Source organism: Dasypus novemcinctus, chromosome 6 (assembly GCF_030445035.2).
Source record: "Dasypus novemcinctus isolate mDasNov1 chromosome 6, mDasNov1.1.hap2, whole genome shotgun sequence".
Lineage (NCBI taxonomy): Eukaryota > Metazoa > Chordata > Mammalia > Cingulata > Dasypodidae > Dasypus > Dasypus novemcinctus.
The window spans coordinates 49,295,185-49,318,987 of NC_080678.1; the positions used below are offsets into that span (position 1 = coordinate 49,295,185).

The window sequence follows — 23,803 nt, forward strand, 5'->3', positions numbered from 1 at the left end:
TTCCTGGAGCAGGGAGAGGATCTGGGGTCTGACTGCTGCTTTTTGTTCTGTTTATTTTAAAGATTTTACTTTATTTATTCTACCTCACCCTCCCACCCCTGGTTTTCTGCAGTCACTGTCTGCTCTCTGTGTCCATTTGCTGTGTGCTCTCTGTGTCTGTTCATCTTCTCTTTAGGAGGCACCGTGAACTGAACTTGGGACGTCCTATGTTGAAGAGAGGCGCTCATTCACCTGAGTTACCTCAGCTCCCTGGTTTGTTGTGCATCTCATTGTCTTTCCTCTTTGTGTCCCTTTTTTGTTGCATAGCTCACTGTGCCTGCCCACTGTGCCAACTTGCCTTCTCCAGGAGGCACTGGGAACCCAACCCGGGACCTCCCATGTGGTAGGCGGAAAACCAGTCGCTTGAGCCACATCTGCTTCTCCTGACTGCTTCTTAAACAGATTTTCAACCAGTATCCTTTATTTTAACCACCCCACTACCCATTTTGAGAAGTAGTGGGATTCCAGTTGAGGGTTGAGCCTTTTTGAGGATTCCACAGTATAAGTTAGATTGTTCTTGGGTCCCCCAGCTATTGGCTTATTATTCAGATTTCTTAAGTCTTCTGAGTTCTTTGTCACTTGTCCATTGGCTTTTCATTTTCTAAAATTTTGTTATTCTTTCTTCTCTTTTTCTCTCCATCTATGTGGGTTTACATTTTAAAAAATCTTCACTGTAATTTTATTGTTTCAAAAGGAGGTGAATGTGGGTCACATATTCATTCTGCCATCTCACTAGATGTTTAGTGCCCTGTTCGCCTTTCTTGGGCTTCTGGTGCCAAGTCACATTGTTGTATGGGAAAGTCTCCTATGGGGTAATGAGACGGTGGTGTGGTGATCAACCACAGGTCGCAAATTAGTGACCCACAGAATCAAACTGGCTCAAAAGTATGTTTTGTTTGGCTTGTGCAGTGTTAACATTTGTTTTATTACTTACTACTCAAATCTGAAAAAAAAAAAAATCTGGATTTATATTCAGATGACTCCCAAATCTGAAGTTCATGTCTTGAACTCTAGTTGGACATCTCTGATTCCTGTTGAATCTCTTCACTTGGATGTTCCGTTATTACCTCATGTTCAACTTGTCTGAAGCAGGCTTAAAATCTTTGTATACTTTGGAGATTGGTCCCTTTTCTCTCAAATGCATTGTAAAATATTTTCTCTATTTATGGTGCAGTGTTCTTATTTTGTAATTTTTTTGCTGAGTAGTTTTTTAGGTTGACTTTTTATTTTAGCGTAACATAAACAAAAGGTACACATCATGAACATGAACCGCAGTGAATTTTAAGAAAGTGAAGACACCCATGAAACTGCCATCAAGATCAAGATATTGAACATTATTATCTTCCCCAAAAGCTTTTCTCCTACTCCCTCTCAGTCATTACCATCCAAAATGGGATATAAAACACTTCTATTTCCCAGAAACTTCCCTCGTGTGCCTTACCAATCAATTCCTCCCTGCCTGCTCCTGAGATAACCACTTTCTGATTCCTAACACCATAGATTATTTTTTTGTGTTCTTAAGATTGATATAAATGGAATCAAGTATAAATATTTTTTGTATTTGATAATGTTTGTTTAACATAATGCTTTAGGGATTCATCTATGTTGTTGCCTATGCCAGTAGTTTGTTTCTTTTCATTGCTGAGTAGTATTTGGTTCTAAGAATTTATTCACCAATTGCTGGATATTTATATTGTTTCCAGTTTGGGGTAAATGAGTAAGGCTGCAACGAAATTGGTGGGTATAGCAGTTCGATATAATTATGAATTCCAAAAATAGATATTGGATTATGTTTGTAAACTGGTCTGTACCTGGGCCTGATTAAATTATGATTAGGGCTTTGATTGGGGCACACCAATAGGGCATATAAAAGGCATGGCAGGGAAACGGAACTTTGGCCCAGTGGTTAGGGCGTCCGTCTACCATATGGGAGGTCCACGGTTCAAACCCCGGGCCTCCTTGACCCGTGTGGAGCTGGCCATGCGCAGTGCTGATGCGCGCAAGGAGTGCCGTGCCACGCAGGGGTGTCCCCCGCGTAGGGGAGCCCTACACGCAAGGAGTGCGCCCCATAAGGATAGCCGCCCAGCGTGAAAAGAAAGAGCAGCCTGCCCAGGAATGGCGCCGCCCACACTTCCCGTGCCGCTGATGACAACAGAAGCGGACAAAGAAACAAGACTCAGCAAATAGACACCAAGAACAGACAACCAGGGGAGGGGGGGAAATTAAATAAAAATAAAAATAAATCTTAAAAAAATAAAATAAAATAAAATAAAATAAAAGGCATGGCAAAGGATAGAATTGGAGGCTTTTTGATGCTGGAGTTTTGATACTGGAGTTTGATGCTGAAGTCTTAAACTGGAACCCTGGGAGGTAAGCACACAGAGGAAAGAGAAGCAAGCCCTGGGAAGAGAGGGGCCCTGAGCCTGAGAGAAGCAAGCTCTGGGAAGAAAGAAACCCTGAGCTCGGAGAGAAGCAAGACCCTGGAAGAGAAGAACCCAGGAAGCCTGAGCCCTCACAGATGTCGGCAGCCATCTTGCTCCAACACATGAAAATAGAGTTTGGTGAGGGAAGTAACTTATGCTTTATGGCCTGGTATCTGTAAGCTCCTACCCCAAATAAATACCCTTTATGAAAACCAATCAATTTCTGGTATTTTGCATCAGCACCTGTTTAGCTGACTAATCAGAATTTGGTACTGAGGAGTGGGGTAGATTTTTGCAATTACCAAAATGCTGGAATGGTTTTATAACTGGGTAAGGGGTATTTTTTTGAGGAATTGAGAGATACCTGATTGAAAAAGCCTAGATCGCTTTGAAGATATTGTTGATACCAATATGGATGCCGAAGAAACTTTTTCTGATGCTTTAGAAGTAAATCATGAAACTTATTGGAAACTGGAGGAAAAGCGGTCCATGTTTTAAAGTTGCAGGGAACTTAGCAAGATTAACTCCTGGTGTTTTATGGAAGGCAGAATTTGAAAATGGGGAGCCTAGGCATATAGCTGAAGACTTTTCCAAAGTAAACTCAAAGAATGCAGCTTGGCTTCTCCTTGCAGCTTATAGCAAAATACTAGATGAAGGAGATAAGCTGAGGACTGAACTGTTGGGCACAAAGAAAACAGAAACTGATTCTGGAAATTCTAAACCTCTGGAAATGAAGCTTCCAGATGATAGTACCCCATTTGAGAACTTACCTAAACTTGTAACTTGTAAATCGAGATTGAGGATACAGTTATCTAGGAAAGACTTGTGGAAAGTCTTATTGTCTGATGGCTTGGACTGCTGCTTCCTACATGCTACACCAACATACTTTTCTGATAGAGCTGTATGAAGAAAACCACTATCAGCTTGGACAAAAAAGGACATTGATAGGAGAGATGGAACAGGAAATGTCTTTAAGAGGAAAACCATGGAAGTTGAAATCTGGAATTAAGACATCACCTTGGGCCAAGAGAGGAACCCCACCCATGTATACAGAGAGGGTGAGTTTGCCCCAGCAGTTGAAGTGGGTGGATGTTCCCACCTGATGGATGTTTGGCAGAGTTTTGCCACCCCAGGGTACAGAGAGGGTAGAGCACATTCCTTAAGGATTAGGGCAGTTAAGGTCAGAACACCGTAGGTCTGAGAGGGGTAGAACTGTTCCCCCATGGTTTAGGGAAGGCCAGGTGGTCATCCCTTTGCTCTGAGAGCCTGTATGCCAAAGATTAGGGAAGGCCAGGTGGTCAACTCATTGTTCTGAGAGGGTTGAGCCTGTATGCCAAAGGTTAGGTAGGATGTTGCCTTCACATCACTGTAATGGGGGGGCTAAGACTCTAACCCAAAGATTGGGTAAAGTGTGGCAATCATCCCAACACTCTTGGAGGGTGAGGTCTGGAGCTTTGTTGACACTCAGATGCTTGATCAAGATGGAACCAAGAAAATGGCCATTGGGCAAGCATGTGGATAGGGTGGGTTCCCATAAGGCACCAAGGAGAAGAACTCTTAGACTTTGAAATCGAATAGAGGATGCCCTGCAGGTTTACTGAACTGTAGAGGACCTGTGACTCATGTTTCCCTCCCAGTTTCTCCTTATTGTAATGAAAATGTTTATCCTTTGTCTATCCATTTGTGTATTGAAAGCAGATAAATTGTTTTGTATGTTTCAGAGGTCTATAGCAGATAGGATTTTGCGCCAAGACAAACTCTGTTTCTTTAAATTGATTGTGATGTGATTTAGTACTTGCATTGTTACTGATGGGGTGTTTTTAAATATATATATATTGTAATGTCTTTTTGGAACTCAGAAGGTGGAGTGTAGCAGTTTGATGATATAGTTATGAATTCCAAAAATAGATATTGGATTATGTTTGTAAACTGGTCTATATCTGGGTGTGATTAAATTATGATTAGGGCTCTGATTGGGCCATGTCAGTAGGGTGTTGCGTCCCTGCCCCTTGGTGGGTGGGGACTCACAGATAAAAGGCATGGCAAAGAACAGAACTGGAGGCTTTTTGATGCTGGAGTTTTGATGTTGGAATTTGTTGCTAAAGTCTTAAGCTGGAGCCCTGGAAAGTAAGCAAACAGAGGAAAGAGAAGCAAGCCCAGGGAACAGAGGAACCCTGAGGCTGGAGAGGAACAAAACCCGGGAAGAGAAGAACCCAGGAAGCCTGAACCCTTGCAGGTGTTGGCAACCGTCTTACTCCAACATGTGAAAATAGACTTTGGTGAGGGAAGTAACTTATGCTTTATGGCCTGGTATCTGTAAGCTGCTACTCCAAATAAATACCCTTTATGAAAACCAACTGATTTCTGGTATTTTGCATCAGCACCCCTGTAGCTGACTAATACAGTGGGCATATGTATATGTTTATATTTCTCTTTAATAAATACTTAGGAATAGAATTGCTGGGTTTTGGCACAGATGTATACTAAACTTTATGAGACCACCTAAATAGTTATCTAAGTAACTGTACCATTTTACACTCCTACCAGCAATGTATGAGAGTTTCAGTTGCTTCTGCCCAACATATGGTATTGTAAATTTATTCTTGTTTAGCCATTTTTGTAGATATAAAATGGCATCTCATTGTGGCTTTAATTTGCATTTCCCTGATGACAGATGATTTTGAATGCCTTTTCTTTTTAATAATTTTTAAAATTTATTTATCCTCCCCCCCCACCTCACTGTTTGCACTTGCTGTCTGCTCTCTGTGTCCATTTGCTGTGTGTTCTCTTTGTCTGCTCGTTTTCTCTTTAGGAGGTACTGGGAACCCAACCTGGGATCTTCCATGTGGGAGAAAGGAACTCAATCGCTTGAGCCTCCTTAGCTCCCTGCTTTTGTTGTATCTCTCATTGTCTTTCCTCTTTGTGTCTCCTTTTATTGCGTCATCTTTTTGTGTCAGCTCGCCATGCCTGCCTGTCGCACCAGCTCGCTATCTTGTTCATCTTCTTCAGGAAGCACTGGGTACTGAACCCGGAACCTCCCATGTGGTAGGCAGGAGCTTGGTTTCTTGAGCCATATCAGCTTCCCTTGAATGCCTTTTCATGTGCCGTTTGGAGCTTTATTTTATCATGCAAAATATTTGTTCACATCTTTTGCTTATTTTTTAAATTAAAAAAAAAATTGATTTGTAGAAGTTTTTTATATATTATGGATATGATTCCTGTCATGCAAAGGTATTGAAAATGCTGTTTTCCAGTCTGTGGCTTGCCTGTTAATTTTCTTACTGGTGTCTTTTTTTCATTAAAAAATTTTTAAATTAGAGAAATTGTGGGTTTACAGAAAAACTATGCAGAAAATACAGAGTCCCCATATATCCCCCTATTGTTAACACTTTGCATTAGTGTGGCACATTTGTTACAATTGATGAAAGAATATTATAATTGCACTATTAACTACAGGCATACATCAGAGAGATTATGGGTTCATTCCAGACTACTGCAATAAAGCAAATATCACAATAAACTGAATATCGCAAAAAGCAAGTTAAACGTATTTTTTTGGTTTCCCAGTGCATATAAAAGTTATATTTATACTATACTGTAGTCTATTAAATGTGTAATAGCATTATGTCAAAAATAACAATGTGCATACCTTGATTAAAAATATTGCTAAAAAATGCTAACCATCATCTGAACTTTCAGCAAGTTGTACTCTTTTGCTGGTGGAGGGTCTTGCCTTGATGTTGGTGGCTGCTGATTGATCAGGGTGGTGATTGCTCAAGGTTGGGGTGGCTGTGGCAATTTCTTAAAATAAGTCAAGGAGGTTTACCACATCAATTGAGTCTTCCTCTCGCAAAAGATTTCTCTGTAACATGTGATGGTGTTTGATAACATTTTATCCATAGTAGAACTTTCAAAATTGGAGTCAGTCCTCTCAAACTCTGCCATTGCTTTATCAACTAAGTTGATATAATATTCTAAATCCTTTGTTGTCATTTAACAAAAGTCACAGCTTCTGTTCCAGGAGTACTTTCCTGCTCAAGAAACCACTATCTTTGCTCATCCATAAAGAAGTAAATCCTCAGCCATTCAAGTTTTGTCATGAGATTGCAGCAATTCAATGACATCTTCAGGTTCTACTTCTAATTCTATTTCTCTCGCTATTTCCATCACATCTGCAGGTACTTCCTAAACTGAAGTCTCGAATCCCTCAAAGTCATCCGTGAGGGTTGGAGTCAACTTCTTCCAAATTCCTGTTAATGTTGATATTCGACTTTCTCCCATGCAGCATAAATGTTCTTATTGGTATATTGAATGGTGAACCCCTTCCAGATCCATTAGAGGAATCACTATTTATGGCAGCTATAGCCTTACAAATGTTTTTTTTTTAAATAATAAGACTTGAAAGTCTAAATGACTCCTTGATCCCTGAGCTGCAGAATGGATGTTGTGTTAGGCATGAAAGTAATGAGAATTTGGTTGTACATCTCTGTCAGATTTCTTGGATGACCAGGTGCTTTGTTAACGCACAGTAATATTTTGAAAGGAATCTTTTTTTCTAAGCAGTAGGTCTCAATGGCCATGTTGTAAACAGAAGTGTTGTCACCCAGGTTTTGTTGTTCCATTAATGGAGCACAGGCAGAGTAGATTAGCATAATTTTTCAGGGCCTAATGATTTTCAGAATGGTAACTGAGCATTGGCTTCCGCTTAAAGTTCACCAGTTGCATTATCCTCTAATAGGAGAGTCACCCTGTCCTTTGAAGCTTTGAAGCCAGACACTGACTTCTCCTCTCTATGAAAGTCCTAGTTGGCATCTTTTCCAATAGAAATCTGTTTCATCTACATTGAAAAACTTGTTTAGTGTAGCCACCTTCATCAGATATCTTAGCTAGATCTTCTGGATAACTTGCTGCAGCTTCCATATCAGCACTTGCTGCTTTACCTTGAACTTTGATGTTATGGAGGCAGTTTCTTTCCTTAAGCTTCGTGAACCAACCTCTCCTAGCTTCAGATTTTTCTTCTGCAGTTTCCTTATCCCTCTCAGCCATCATAGAATGCAAGAGAGGGCTTTGCTCTGGATTAGGCTTTGGCTTAAGGGAATGTTGTGGCTGGTTTGATCTTCTGTACAGACCACTAAAACTTTCTCTTTATCAGGCTGTTTTACTTATCATTCATGTGCTCAGTGGAGTAGCACTTAAATTTCCTTAAAGAACTTTTCCTTTGTATTACAATTTGGCTGTTTGGCACAAGTGGCCTCCCTTTCATCCTATTTTGGCTATCAGCCATTGAAGGGTTATTGTTTGGCCTAATTTCAATATTGTTGTGTCTCAGGGAATAGGGAGGCCCAAGGAGAGGTTGACAGGGGAACCGCTGGTTGGTGGAGCAGTCAGAACATACACAGCATTTTTCAGTTAACTTCCCTGTTTAGTATGGGTGTGATTTGTGGAGCCCTAAAACAATTACAATAGTAACATCAATGATTACTAGTTATAGATCACCATAATAGATATAATCATAATGGAAAAGTTTGAAATATTATGACAGTTACCAAAATATGACACAGGGACATAAAATGAGCACATACTGTTGGAAAAATTGCTCCAATAGACTTGCTCAACGCAGGGCTGTTTGTAAAACCTACAATTTGTGAAAATCACAATCTTTGCCAACTGCAATAAAGTGAAATGCAGTTTAAAAAGGTATGTCTGCAGTGCGCTTTAACTGTTGATTGATTTGTTGCATCAAAAATGTAATTGTTTATTCAGGAAAGATAACATTATTTCACTTCATCTAAATACATAAATCATAGACATTATCAAAATAATTTTAATTATATCTCTCCCACCCATACTATCACCTAAATATGTTGATAATGACCAGGAGTATATTTTATTCATCTATGTAATAATAATTCTAATGACTTTTAAATAAGCAAGATAAAATATATATGGTCTAATTTTTAAATTAGCGGTAATATTTTGGGACAACAGTTTGCAATATGTACTCTCATTGAGAATATAGGCTAGGAAACCAATTAATATCTTTAACTTACTGTCTTTCAACTTATTTATATATCACTTTTTTTTTTGATCACTAAATAATACCTTTTCACATTTTTAATATCATCTAGTTCATTGTAAGGCTGTAGAATACTATTCAGCTAATTTTTAAAGTCCTCCACCTACTGTCAAATGGATTTGGGGTGGTGAATATTATTGTAGGAAAGTGAAAATTCTGGAAAGTCTGATATTGGTATTAATTAAGTATGGTATTTAATTAAAATTATATACTCTTTCTCTGTGTCAGTTTTCTCATCTATAAAATGTTTAAAGTAATAGCTGCCAAGGAATTATGCCTCACAGAAGTCTAAAGAATTAAATTATGACTAGGAAAGCATATGTGCATTTCTCTGGGGCACAGGCTATACATTATTAATTACTGCAAATCAGTATGTTACACAGTGTCTTAAAAATAGTAGGCATTAAGTACATATTTATTGAATAGAAAAATCACTCTACAAGGTTTTTTTTACCTGTTTTTTTTGGACACTTAGTAATGTTTCTAATTGCCTTAAATAATAGCTTTAAGCCTTCAAAAAAGTTCTTTAAGATAAATTTTACTATAATTAGAATTAAATATGCACAATGCATTTTTTTGTTGGTAATGTGTGAATAGGACAGAAATTATGGGGTCACATATAGAATAAAACTAAATATTGCAACTCAGATATTTGCAACTATTGTACATAAAAATTTAAGGTATTGTGATGATTATGATATACTCATGGTATTTTAGATTTAGATGAAGTAAAATTTGGAAATTACAAACATCAATGTAAGCCATGAATTTTCAGCCTGCAGCTTGTTCGTATGGCTAATATTTTGTGCTTAATAAATAGAAATCAATGTTAATTTTACTATGTTAACTATAGCTATATCCCTTCTGATGGTGGTGTTAGAATGATTAATATTTGTACTTGTAAAATTAATTTTTTAAAAACTTTCCACAGGTATTATTCTGCTCTAAAAACTATGGAACAATTAGAGAACATATACTTTCCCCGTGTTAGTCAATACCGGTTTTGTCAGCTGATGATTGAAAATCTTCCTAAACTCCGTGAAGATATTAAAGAAATCTCTATGTCTGATCTCAAAGACTTTTTGGAAAGCATTCGAAAACATTCTGACAAAATAGGTGAAACTGCAATGAAACAGGTGAGAATATAAAGAAGTTTAAAGCTCTTTAATAATCTAGAAAATAGAATATATCTGAAGCTTACTTTTTTATTATCTAAAATGCTTGTTTTTGTTTTACCCCTTTCTTACATTTCTTGGTTCTTGTTTAAAGTGGATATCATCAGGGTTTTCTTTGGGTTTATTGTTATTCCTTATATAAGTCAGTCTAACTTGAATTATTCAATTATTGACAAGCTGATCTCTCAGCAGTTTTCCCCATGTGTGTGGTATTATATTAACCTTTGCCAATAACCAAATCTGGCGTAGATCAAAAAATGGTAGCCACTGAGGTAAGTAGTGCCCGTCTATGCTAAAGTCATAAATTGCTCTTTTAAAAACAAATTCAAGTATTTACTTTGACTTACAAACTGCAGCTCAATAATAAAGACAAAAAAATGGAAAATGGCAAAGAGGTTTGGCAGTTATAAACATGCATTATACCTACACTTTTGAGTCAGCAGTTCCTCTCGTAGGTATTTATCATTGAGAAATGAAAACGTGTTCATGATGTATGCAATAGCCAAAAACTGAAAACTCCCCAAATGGCCTTCCAAAGGAGATTATATACACAATTTGTGGTATGTTCATACAATGGACTATTACTTAGCAATGAAAAGGAATGAATTACTGATACATATAACCACATGTATAAATATCTCAGTATGCCAAGCCACATAAGCTGGGCACAAAAAAGCACACTCTGGTGATTGTGGTTGAAAAGGAAAGTTTAGGGCCTTGTATATCACTAGAAGGAAAGCAAGAGGATGAAACATGGAGCCGTATAGCATAGTGAACCCTGATGTAGATGATGAATGCAGTTAATAGTGTAAATGTAAGAATGTTCTTCCGTGAACTAGAACAAGTGTACATCACTATTACAAGGTGTCAATATGTATTTTAATATTCTTCCTCATTTGTAACAAAGGTACTACACCAATGCTAAGGGTCAATAATAGGGGGATATAAGGGGTAAGAGGGTTTTTTTTTTTCTTTCTTTTTCTTATGTTTGGAGGAATGAAAATTCTAAAATTGATTGTGGGTGATGAATGTATGACTGATTATACTGTACATCCAAACTTGTACAGTTTGGATGGATTGTATGGTGTATGAATAAAACTGCTTTTAAAAAAATAAAGCATATTGGTACAGACAATCTACATATAGAAAAAAGAAGCACACACTGTTTGATTCCATTTATATTCAGTTCTACATTACACAAAACTAAGATGAAAAGAACCAGAGCAAAATTGCATCAGGATGGGGAGATTGCCTGGGTAAGGACACAAGGGGACTTTCTGAGGAGATGGGGATATCTCAAACCATAATGGGTTTCTCTTGCCAACAAATTCTATGCATGCCATGGGGGTAAAAACAAAGCCACTTTTCCCACCCATGATCCACCAAATCAGGAACTCTAGGAGTTGAGGTTTATAAGAATTTCTTGCTAGGAGGGACTAGTCTCTCCTGGTCCATCACAGCTTTTTTCTTGTAAAAGTAATCAAGCTCCTTCACCTCTACAATTTAAACATAGACCTTTCTATACAGAACCCTTTTCCAGTGATATTTCTGTTAGGAATTTTTTTTCACCTTTAAATTTCTCTTGTAGGAAGTGTCTCCTGCGCTTGTTGAAAGGTTATAGAATTACCTTCTTTTGGGAGCTAGGAGTTCCTCAAGATCTGATAAGAAAAGTTGTATTTTTTCTGTCTTGTTTTCCCTTCAGGTTCCCCTTCAATTTCTTTGTGTTTTTTTGAATATTGGAGGTCTTCTGGAGTCTTTCATAAGCTCTGATCAGTTTGGCAGAGTCACTCTTAGGTTCTGGAATCTCCTGGGTAGCCCAAGTATAAACATCGCAATTTGCAAAGAATTCCCTCCCTTGGATGCACTCTTCATCCTTCATTCCATTATCTCATGTCCCCTTTGTGGAGTTCTTGTTCTATCATCTCTTGATATAAGTACCTCAGACTCAGCATTCCAAGATTAAATTCTTTATCATCTTCCTAAATCTGTTTTCCCTTTATTTCCTATCTCAGTTATAATATTTCCTGTTTTCACAAGCCAGAAACCTGTGAGTTCTTTAGACTTTTCAGGAGTATTTTAAGTGCTCCTAATGTAATTTGTTATGAAGTCCCTATCAGTTCTGCTTCTAAGTATCTCCAGATCCTATTTCCTTCTGTCTACACACCTGGACTGTTGTTATAATTAATTGTACTCTCTGTCTCTAGTCTTTTCACCATTAGGTTATTGTCCTAAAATGCAAATATGACCACATCACTTCCTCTGTTTACGATCCTTCTGTGATTCCCATTCACCCTTTCATAAAGCCTAACTTTCTTAGCATCAACTGAAAGCTCATCCTTCTCCCTCCTATACTGTAACAGTATTAGATTTCATATAGAATTTTGAATACACAAGCTGTTTCCTCTGGCTAGAGTACTTTCCAGTCTTCCAGATTTACTAGTTTGATGAATTCCTATCTTTTTCCCCCAATGGCTGGCTTAAGCATCACTGTTTTTGAAATCTGCCTCTCCCTCCCTCCTACTTTCAATCCTACTGTTACCAGCAAGAGATGTTTACTTCCCCATCAGTGCATATATCTATTGTTATGCTTGTCACACTATGTTATAATTGCTTATTTTGTGCAACTGGACTATGAGTTGTTTGAGGGAGGGATTATGTCCTATTTATTTTTGCCTTCCTAGGATCTAGCACTATGCCTAACATGAGTGGCACAAAAAGTTACTTTTTAAATGAATTTAAAGCTGAGTTTTAGATTCACTCTGGAGAATTTGTAAAGTAGAAGACAGCCTTGTACTTCTTGATTTTTTAATTCTAAAGTGAGATTTGAATCCACTATAAGTAAAATATCATGTTGAATTAGTATTGAATTTTAAAAATTCATTTGTATATCCTAACATTTTCTGCACTATATTCTCAGGCACACATTTTATTAGTGTTCTTTAGGGTGAAACGGGACTATATGGTCAAATAAATTTTAGAAACCTGGGTTAAATGATGTTAAGTAAGTTTCTTTACTTGTTAATTTTAAATCTCCTAGGAGATATAATAGTGCATAGGAGGATAGAACTCTTTTTTAAGGAATACCTATTGATACTATGTGAAACATTAATTTTGATAATTAAAATTTGGAAGCAATATTCTATATAATTTTATATTCTGCAAACATAAAATCATTTACAAAGTTCATTTGAGCACAAAGGGAGAAAGGTAATTCTATTTTTCTCAGTGAGTAAGTTTCTGATGGCAACAGAGGAGAAGTGGGGACAGTGATTTTTTTTCAAGTACTAACCTTTGTGGGGTAGTCAGGATCAAGGTCTAGGTGAGGGAAAAGTCAGATTACTGCAAATTGCATTGTCTGCTTAGTAGTCATGTATCCCTTACAGAGAATTCACCCCACAAAAGACAGTAGATGGCCGTTCTACATGCTGACTGAACAGAATAGCTACAACCTGAAATCCATCAAAATAGAGGGAATGCCCTACTAATATGCAGTGTATAAAGAAATTCAAAATATGGGATTAAACCTGCATTTTTTTCTATTTCTGGTAATGGAGTTCTGATAGGGAGGTATTGTTGAAATGCGTAAGAGAAAGTGTAAGGCTTCTCAACTTCTTAGTTCATATAGATGTTGACTTTTGTTGCTGATCATGTCAATTATGAGTTTCATTAAAGAGGGTTAATGAAATTAAGATTAGGGTCTCTGATAGGCTAGTGATACAGAATGAAATGGACTAGCCCCAGAAAAGACATCCCCAGATACAGACAAGAAAAAAGAGCTATAAGATGGATCTATTTCTCATAGACCTTCAACACATCATTATTCAAGATCACGATCAAGGTCAAGAGAAATAAACGAAAATCAGTTATGAAGGAAGAAGACATAGGAGCTGGAGCAGAAGCAAAGTGTGTCAATGCGTGAAGAAACTGAGATGAAGATGCTACACACTCAGCAGAAATAATAAAGCCATTTCATGATAAGAACCAACTTTTTCTTGAAACAGGCAGGAAGACATGAATTCAAAGATAAATCCTCTAAGAAACACTAGTCTAAGGAACATAACAACAAAGAATATTCTTCTGACGAAGGAAGAGTAGTGATTAAATTCATCTGCAAATGGTGAGAACAGACACAAACACGAAGAGAGAAAGCCATCATGAGGCAGGAGTCACTCAGGATCTAGGTCTCATGAAAGGTATCGTTGTAGTAGAAGCAGAGAGCAGAAGTCTCAGTCCAGAAGTAGAAAGTGGAAGAAGTCATGATCCAGGAGGAGAGAGAGGAGGAAGTCACGATCCAGAAGCAGGGAGGGAAAACATTGGATCAGATCTCATTTCCACTAAAGAGCAAGACACAGAGATAGGAATAGAAGCAGAAATAGAACAAGGAGTAGAAGTATTGATAAAAAGAAGAGAATTGAAAATCCAAGAAGGTTTAGCAGAAGTTTAAGCCAGACTCCTAGTTCATCTCCCTTTAGAGGTGAGAACACAGCAATGGATGCACAAGAAGCCTTAGTTATGAGGTTGGAAAGGGCAAAGCAATTACAAGAATAATGAGAAAAGAAAATGGTTGAAAAACAACTAGAAATAGCTGCAGCAGCTACAGCTACTGGAGGTTCCTCAATGTTTCAGACCTTTGGCATCCAGAATACAAGTAACTCCTCATATAGCTATGGCAGCTCAAATGGCACCCTGTAAGCTAAAGTTCTGGCAGACATTGGAATAGCTGTACCTAGATATTATAACCCAGTAGCTGTGAATCCAATGAAATTTGCCAAATGAGAGAGAAAGGAAAATGCTTTGGCAAGGCATGAAAGAAAGGGGACAAATACCAGTCTGCTGAAGCATGGGAAAAATTGAATTTTGGGAACAAGGACCAAATGTGAAATTTAGGAAATTAATGGGTATTAAGGGTGAAGATGAAGATGCATGCAGCTCATTTGATGAAGAAAGTTACAAGAGTTTGAAGTGACAAGAAGAAATATTTCTAAATGTAGATGTTCAGTATGAAATGGCAAGATCACAAACCCACACACAAAGAGGAATGGGATTGGGTTTCACATCTTCAATGTGAAGAATGGATGCAGTGTTCTCAAAGTTTGAGATTTTATAGACTTCTATTGTTTTGATGTCAGGTCCCTGTTCACCAAACAGCTAAGATTCTAGTTTGCATGGGTGTAGCATTGACTTTAATTGAAAAATACAATTTTTGGGTAAATATCATATCAGTGATACTGGTATCAGTGTTGTAATCAGGTTAAATCCACTCCATTAAAGTTGACAGAGCTATAGAAGGACAGTTTTTTAAATTCATGAATTCTACTTTTTAAACATAAAAGTTGCAGGTGGGTTATAATCTCATACTTGGATTTTTCGTGTCTGCTACCTTGTGTACTTTTGTACTTAACCTTGTACAGTTATTTTCATCTCTTGAAACATGAAAGAAACATTATGCATATGTTCTTTAGAAGATCTGGTCATTTGGTATATAATCCAGCATAAAGAAACTGGGTGGTAATAATGATAAAAATGGCTTTCTCAAAAACAAAACAAAGCAATCTGTGGACATTTGCAGTGGAAAATGAAATAAGCTTGCAACTTGCTGTAGTCCTGTCTTTGAGGTTTCAAAGATTTGGGCCTATGGCCAAGGAGAAACCTGGCCCTCTAACCCAAGCACATGTATACAAACTCAGGAAGCACAAGGTTCCATATATTTCAAGGCTTCAGAAAATTAAACATTTTTTTTTTCCTCTACAGATAACAGTTGGAATAAAGGCACAATATTTTATGCATTGTCATGCATGTCTCATATCTTTTTAACCTTCTGGTGTTTATACATTTATATGTCTGCTTTTCCCCTAAAAAATAATTAATGGTTATTCTTTTCCAAGACTTTGTGCTCCAAGCCAAAGGTGATTAAAATAATTGAATCACAAGTTTTACTTGAATCAGTCCAGGAAAGAGGAGTATACTCTTTGGTAATTGAAATAAAGCTAACAAAAGCTAGATAATAAGCCTATTAGACATTGTCTTTGAAATTAATATATTCAAGGGATTATAAAACAAGATTGAGACTTTTGGCAGATAATTGAAAGCCAGAAAGAGAACTATCTGGAAATTTTAGACCTGAAAATCCAATAACAAATTAAGAACTCATTGAATCTATAGGTGGTAGAGCAGATTAGACATAGCTGAAGAGAGAATTAATGAATCAAATGATGAGTCAGAGGAAAATATCCAAATTGAAGCTCAGAGAGACAAAAGGATGGAAAACATAGGAAAGAGTTTAAATAGTTATGAGATAAATGAAAAAGTCTAACATATGTGTAATTTTAGTCCCAGTTATAGAAGAGAGAGAGAATAGGGCAGAAACACTATCGACAAACTTTGAAGCCATGATTTCAAAATGTATTGTGAGTTCTACACAAGGTAAATACACATTTCACTTAGGCATATCATAGTAAAATGCTGAAAATTAAAGATAAAAAGAAAAATCTTAAAAGCAGCCAGAGGGGAGAAATATATTACCTTGAAGAGAACAACAATAATACTAATAGCTGACTTCTGAACAGACTCACTGAAAGCCAAAGAATATGGAATGATATTCTTGAAGTGATGAAGACATTTGTTAACCTAGAATTCTCTACCATGTAAAAATATATTTCAGAAATGGAGGTAAAATGAGACATTTTTCAGATAAACATCTAGAGAATTTTTAACCAGCAGACTTGTACTGAAGGAAATATTCATGTTTTTCAGAGGGAAGGAAAATCATCCCAGTTAGAAGCTCAAAGATGTAGGAAGTAAATGGCAAGGGCACGTATTTGGGGTAAAATTACACATATATATATATATATATATAGAGAGAGAGAGAGAGAGAGGCTGTATTCAAGAAAAACATCCTGTTGAGTTTTGTAAATTTAGAATTGCATTACAAAACAGCAGCAGCACGTAATTTGGGAGAATTTTTATGAATTAAAAAATTTTTAAATTAACGCTGTTTATAGGAGATATATCTTACATATAAACATACAGAAAGGTTGAAAGCAAAAGGATGGAAAAATATACCATTCAAACATAAAAAGAAAGTTGATATATCTACATTGATAAAGTAGGCTTTAAGGCCAAATGCATTACTAGAGAGAGAATGAGGAACATTCCCTAGTGATAAAAAGGTCAGTGTATCAGGAAGATAAACAATTCTAAATTTGTTTGCATCTAATAGCATACCCTCAAAACATAAAGCAAAAACTTTTCAGGGAGTGGACATGGCTCAAGTGGTTGAGCGCCCATCTCCCACATGGGAGGTCCTGGGTTTGGTTCCTGGTGCCTCCTGAACAAAAACAAACAACAAGCAAAACAAACAAAAACAACTCAGGGAAGCTGATTTGGCTCAGTGGTTGAGCTCCGGCTTCCCATGTACAAGGGTCCTGGGTTCAATCCCTGGTCCCCGGTACCTCAAAAAAACAACAACAAACTTTTCAGAATTAAAAAGAGAAATAGACACTTTGACAAATCATAATGGGAGATGAAAAAACATTTTTAATTTATTGAAGTGGAAATTCACCTCATTTCAAATGAAGTGAACAATTCAGTGGAATTTAGTAATCCACATGTTGTACAATACCACCTCTGTCTAGTTCTAAAATATTTTCATCACTCCAAAATAAAACCCTGTGTCATTAAGCAGTTTCTCCTAATTCTCTCCTGCTCCCAGTCCCTGACAACCATCAATCTGTCTTCTGTCTGTATGGATTTACCTATTCTGGACATTTCATATAAATGGGATCATATAATATGTGACCTTTTATGTCTGGCTTTCACTTAGCATCTTTTCAAGGTTCATCCATGTGTTGCATCTATCAGTACTTCATTCCTCCTTCTGGCTGAATAATATTCTCTTGTATGTTTATAAATTTCTTTATCATTGATGGATATTTGGGCTGTTTCCACCTTTTGTCTATTGTGAATAGTGCTGCTCTGAACGTTTGTGTACATGTATTTGTTTGTGTACCTGTTTTCAGTTCACTTTGGCATATACCTAGGAGTAGAATTGCCAACTCATATGGTGATTCTGTGTTTAACATTTTGTGGAACTGCCAATTTTTCCATGGTGCTGGCTGGCATCATTTTATATTTCCACCAGCAATGTATGAGAGTTCTAATTTCTCTTAACATCCTGGCCAACACTTTTTATTTTATTTTTTAAAAATTATAACCATCCTGGTGGATATAAAGTGGTACCTCATTGTGGTTTTTGTTTGCCTTTTCCTAATGACTAATGATATTGAGCATCTTTTCATGTTCTTGTTGGCCATTTGTATATCATCTTTGGAGAAATGTCTACTAGTCCTTGGCCCACTTTTAAATTGAGTTTGTCTTTTTATTATTGAGGTATAAGTTCTTTATATATTATGGATAGTAGATCCTTATCAGATGAGATATATGCTTTTCAAATATTTTCTTCCATTCTGTAGGTTGTCTTTCTTTTTTTTAAGGTAGCTGGGTTGGGGATTGACCCCTAGACCTTATATGTGGAAAGCCAGTGTTCAACCACTGAGCTACACTGACTTCCTGAGTTGTTTTTTTCATTTGTTTGTTTGTTTTGTTTTTAGGAGGTACTGGGGATTGAACCCAGGGCCTCATCCATGGGAAGAAGGTGCTCAACCACTTGAGCTATATCTGCTCCCTGGTTGTCTTTCTTGATAAGGTCCTTTGATGTACAAACGTTTTTAATTTGGATGTAGTTCATTTATTTTTTTATTGCTTATCCTGTTATCATATTTAAGAATGTATTGCTAAATGGAGATGTACCCCTTTGTTTTTCTCTTAGAATGTTATGGTTTTTAAAGACTCTTCTATTTAGATCATTGACTTGTAATTGGAGATTTTCACATATTCCCCTCAGTAACTAATAAAGCCAGCAGAAAGAAATCAGTAAGGATATAGACTTTTAAAATAATATTAACAACCCTGATTATTTTGGTTCAAATACAACACTCTATCCTATGATTTCAGAATATACATTCTTTTGAAGTATATATAGAACGTTTTATCCAAATTGATTATTTTCTGATCCATAAAGTATCATTAAGTGTCAAAGAACTGAAACAATACAGAGTGTGTTCTCCTACCACAATAGTTATTCAGAAATCAGTAACAAATAGATAACTAGAAAATCACTCTATGTTTGGCAATTAAGACGTAAACTTCCAAATAACCCACAGTTCAAAGAAGAAACCACAATTGCAATAAAAAAATATTTTCAACTGAAATATAATGTCATATACATATGACATGTAAAAACTTGTTGGATGCAGCAAAAGTTGTGTATAAAGGGAGATTTGCATCATAAATGTGTACATTGGAAAAGACTAAAATCATTGATCTAAGTATCCATCTCAAGAAGTTAATAAAACAATAGTAAATTAAACTTAAAAAAAAAAAATAGAAGGAAGGAAATAACCAAGATAAGACTAGAGATCAACATAATAGAGAATAGAATATAATAGGGAGGATCAACAAAGCCAAACATTGGTTCTTAGTCTTTTCAAAGAAAATTAATAAATCCCTGCAGGACTGCTCAAAAAAAAGCAAAGAGAAGACAGAGATAATTTGAAAAGGGAACATCACTATAAAATCTACACCTACAGACATTAAAAAGATAAAATATTTTGAACAAATTATGACCTTAATAAATTTTGAAATAATATGAATTTTTTCTTTTTCTGAAAATAGGCCCAGCAGCGGAAAACTTTCAGTGTTGTTCTGCAGAAGCAATCTAATGTAAAATTTGGAAAGAGTATGTATGTGAAAAATGATAGAATTCCAACAGAAAAGGATGAAATTGTATTGAAACATGCGCTTGAGGAAGAGGATGAAAATGAAGAGGAGGTAATGGGATTTCTCTTTGGATACTTTTTTTTTCCATTTGGTTTGCAATGTACATCTATATGATACTCAGTCTTCTCATGTGTAAATGGAACTATTAGGGCAATGAAATCATCTGAAATATTTATTATACTGTATAAACTTGACAAACAGGACATAGAATAGATTATATTTGTTTGTTTTAAAGATTTATTTATTTTTATTTATTTCTCTCCCCTTCTCCCCCACCCCAGTTGTCTGTTCTCTGTGTCTATTTGTTGTGTATTCTTCTTTGCCCACTTCTGTTGTTGTCAGTGGCACAGGAATCTGTTTCTTTTTTTGTTGCGTCATCTTGTTGTGTCAGCTCTCCGTGTCATTACTGGGCAGGCTGCACTTTCTTTCGCGCTGGGTGGCTCTCCCTACAGTGTGCACTCCTTGCACGTAGGGCTCCCCTACGCGGGGGACACCCCTGTGTGGCAGGGCACTCCTTGCGCACATCAGCACTACGCATGGGCCAGCGCTACACAGGTCAAGTGGTGGACGGATGCCCTAACCACTAGGCCAAGTCTGCTTCCCTAGATTATATTTGTAAGTCATAGTTTAACCTAGTTGTTCTGTCACAGTAAACAGTATAATTGTAAAAGTAATGAGTTTTTGTAGTAATCACTCATTTATTATATTTGGATTATCTGTGGCAAAATTTAAATTTTGTGATGGCGCGATCTTGCCATTTAGACTAGTTCTGGGTAGTTTACCTTTTTATTTTCCCCAATCGTTGCTGATATTACAAAGTGATTCTGAAATGATTAAAATTAAGGTGTTTTTTTTTTATTATTTCTTAACAAAGCCCTGATAAATCTACAAACCATGAAATTGCCCTCAAGTATTTAATTTCTTTCATCTCTATATCCAGATTCATTCTCTAATCCTATTGCTTCTTTTATCTCTCCACAAAATCTTTTCTTGAGCCTATTTTCATTTTTCCCTTTGAATTCCCATTGAATGTAGTTAATATTATAGGGAATGTAATTGTTACCATTAGATTTGCCAAGAACCTAGTTGAGACATAGTAAGAACTTTGTCGATTGATAAAAGGAACTATATGAATATGTGTCCATGGCCTTCTCTGTGGTTGGGGGAACCACTCTCAGTATTAGTATGTAAATTTTTACCTTATGTTTTTGAATGAGAGTGTGTGAGTATGTATGTGTACATATATACACACACACACGTGCTTATGTGGTGGCTGTTTGGTATGGTATTGAATACAGTCAAATGAGTAGATTTAGTTTAATGTGTTTCTACTGTGAATTAGTGTGTCCTGATTGGTCTCTTGAAATTAAATAAGTGTTTGTGAAATCAGTTTTTTGGTTCTTTCATAATATTCAAAGGAACTCTATATTCTCTATATTCAGGATGGTGAAAACAAGTCATCTAGTCTTCTTACCTCAAGTTTCCTCATTCTGCTTTTTACATAACTTTAACTGCAGGAAACATTACAATCATGCCCAACCCCAAATCCATACTCTTAGAGAAATTTGGTTGGTTCCTTATTCTTTATCTCAGATATATTTCACTACTACTGTATTCTGTCTCTATCGTTTTCTTTGTTTCTACTGTTTAAGACTCATGATAGACCCTGCTTATTTCTTTTCTGTCACAACACTTCTTGCTTTCAAACTTCTCATATTACTTCAGTTATAACTCCTGCAACCCAGCATACCATTTGCATCCTGCATCTGAATCAGATTAAATCTTTAATTTAAATATAGACCATATTTAGATTTGATAGAAATATACTGTTTTGCTGTACTTCAATAGCTAGCTATAGCTGCATACCCTCCTATTACATCTAATTTTATCCCTTTTTGCATATCTGTTAATTTTCTACTTACATATTCTAATTTTCACGTAATTCTCCATATTATTTTTGTCAACTAGTTAAATCTAGGTAATGTCCCCCTAAATCATCATTTTTCAAATTTGAGTACTCTAATGTATTTATTCTTGATGGTCAATCAATTCTTTAAGGCAGTTTTTAAAAGTTATGTTTCATTGTTGTGAAAATCTAAAAAAACTTATTCTAAAATTACAGAAGAGGATTTAATGAAGTGTTTGTGTTAAGCAGTGATTAATTGACTAAGTAGTGTTTTTGTTAAAATGTTTTGCAGTAGTTGCTCAGATAGTGATATGTGGTGGGAAATTGAGTCATCACAGGAAACTCAGTACCTAGAATTCCAAGGTCAGAAGAGCAGTGGTAGCTGGTACTGTGAAAATATTATCAGTTACACTAAATTAATATTTTGGCTTTTTAGTTTTGTTATTTTTTGTGTGGTATTGTATAAGATATAAATACACAAGGAATTTATGCCTAATTTTAATGTTTGTTCATATCTAAGTCAGATGATAATAAAAATAATTTAAGTCCACTCTGGGGATTCATAAGACTAGAAATGTGTTCCTTTGAAAAAGTTCATGTATTTCTCAAGTTTGAGAAACTTTATACTACTATATTTTATCAGTTCTAAGGTGTATTTTTTTCATAATAGAATTTGGAATATATATTAAAAGTGATGGCACCATAGTTAAAATTTGTAGTGTTTTTTCTTTCTTTAGCGGGTCGGGTGAAATAATGGTAAATTATATGAATTTGCTGCTTAAAAAAGGGGACTTTGTCTATAGCTAAATCATAAATCCACCATCTTTACCAAATGCAATAAAGAGGTCTTTAGTTATCCATAAGCAGTTTTCTGGGAATCTACCAAGCATGTTTAAATATATGCATTCTCTTCCCTCTGTTACCTTATGATTAAAACAATCAACAGTGATGATAAACATATAAAGAATGACCTACTGAAAAGTACCAAAACAAAATTTAAAAACCATTGTATTTATTTTGGATGCAGAAAGTGAGAGATGACTAAATCTTGTTAACAGGAAGTCCATGAATCTTCTTGTCTATCTTTAAGTTTATATCATCCAATAAAAGACTAATAGTTTGCCCTATAGTTTTTTTAAAAAAATTGTTTCTTTTTCCAGGTCTTAACTGTTCAGGATCTTGTTGATTTTTCTCCTGTTTACCGATGTTTGCACATTTATTCTGTTTTGGTAAGTATGTTTTGGTTATAAATATATATATATGCATTATTCTAGCCTGCTTTTTAATAAGGCTGACAGTAAGCTCACAGAGCTGTAAATCTTCATGCAACAAATATTTGTGAAACATCGATTATGTGTAAGGCCCTTTTTTTTTTTTTAAAACTTTCTAGTGATATACCACTTTATGTATAATATAGGAACCCTACAATAGCATGTTTCTGTTTTGCCCTTCTTGCCTTTGTACTGTTGTTGTCCAACATTTTACTTCATTTATAGAATAAAAATAATAAAATTACAAAACCAGAAGTTAGTTCTTTGAAAAGATCAATAAAATCAACAAACCTTTAGCTAGACCAACAAAGGAAAAAAAAAGAGAAGATGAAAATATTTAAAATCAGAAATGAAAGGGAAAACATTATTCCAACCCCACAGAAATAAAAAGGATCCTAATTGGGTACTATGAACAACTATATGCCAACAAATTAGACAGCCTTGATGACACACACCTAGAAACCTAGACTTATAACCTAGAAACCCACAGAGAAACACACAGACAACCTTCATGACTCTAGAAGAAAGTGAAGATCTGAACAGACCAATTATAAGTAAGGAGATTAATCAGTAATCGAAAGTCTCCCAATGAAGAAAAACCCAAAACTAGATGGCTTTACTGGTGAATGTTACCAAACATGCCAAGAAGAATTGACACTAATCCTGCTCAAACTGTTCCAGAATATTGAAAAGGAGTTTGGTTGTTTGAAGCTGTATGTACCCCCAGAGAAGCATGTTCTTGAATCTAATCCATGCCTGTGTTCCTATTTAAACACATTTTATTTATTTATTATTTTTTTTAAGATTCATTTTTTATTTCTCTCTCTCCCCTTCCACCCCCTCCCCCCAAGTTGTCTGTTCTCTGTGTCCATTCACTGTGTGTTCTTCTGTGACTGCTTCTGTCCTTATCAGCAGCACCAGGAATCTGTGTTTCTTTTTTTTTTTTTTTTTTTTTCCGAGAAGGAAAAATGGTTTATTGACGGCTGGCCAGACTCGGGAACTCTCCGCTTCAATCCCAAGCCCCAAACAAGATCCTTTAGTCCCCTTTATACAGAGAGGAGAGGCCAAATGGTCCT

General features: G+C 36.0%; 1 protein-coding gene and 1 pseudogene across 2 annotated transcripts in view; both read left to right on the plus strand.

Annotated features, from left to right (window-relative positions):
• EXOC6 (exocyst complex component 6) overlaps nucleotides 1-23,803 on the plus strand; it is a 209,937-nt gene that overhangs the window by 55,761 nt on the left and 130,373 nt on the right. For both annotated transcript variants that reach the window (XM_058298780.1, XM_058298781.1), the window contains exons 6-8: nucleotides 9,470-9,674; nucleotides 19,446-19,601; nucleotides 22,617-22,685. In XM_058298780.1, the coding sequence (XP_058154763.1) occupies nucleotides 9,470-9,674; nucleotides 19,446-19,601; nucleotides 22,617-22,685 (430 nt within the window). The remainder of the gene's footprint in view (nucleotides 1-9,469; nucleotides 9,675-19,445; nucleotides 19,602-22,616; nucleotides 22,686-23,803) is intronic.
• Nucleotides 13,551-14,874, plus strand: LOC139439229 (arginine/serine-rich coiled-coil protein 2 pseudogene; annotated as a pseudogene).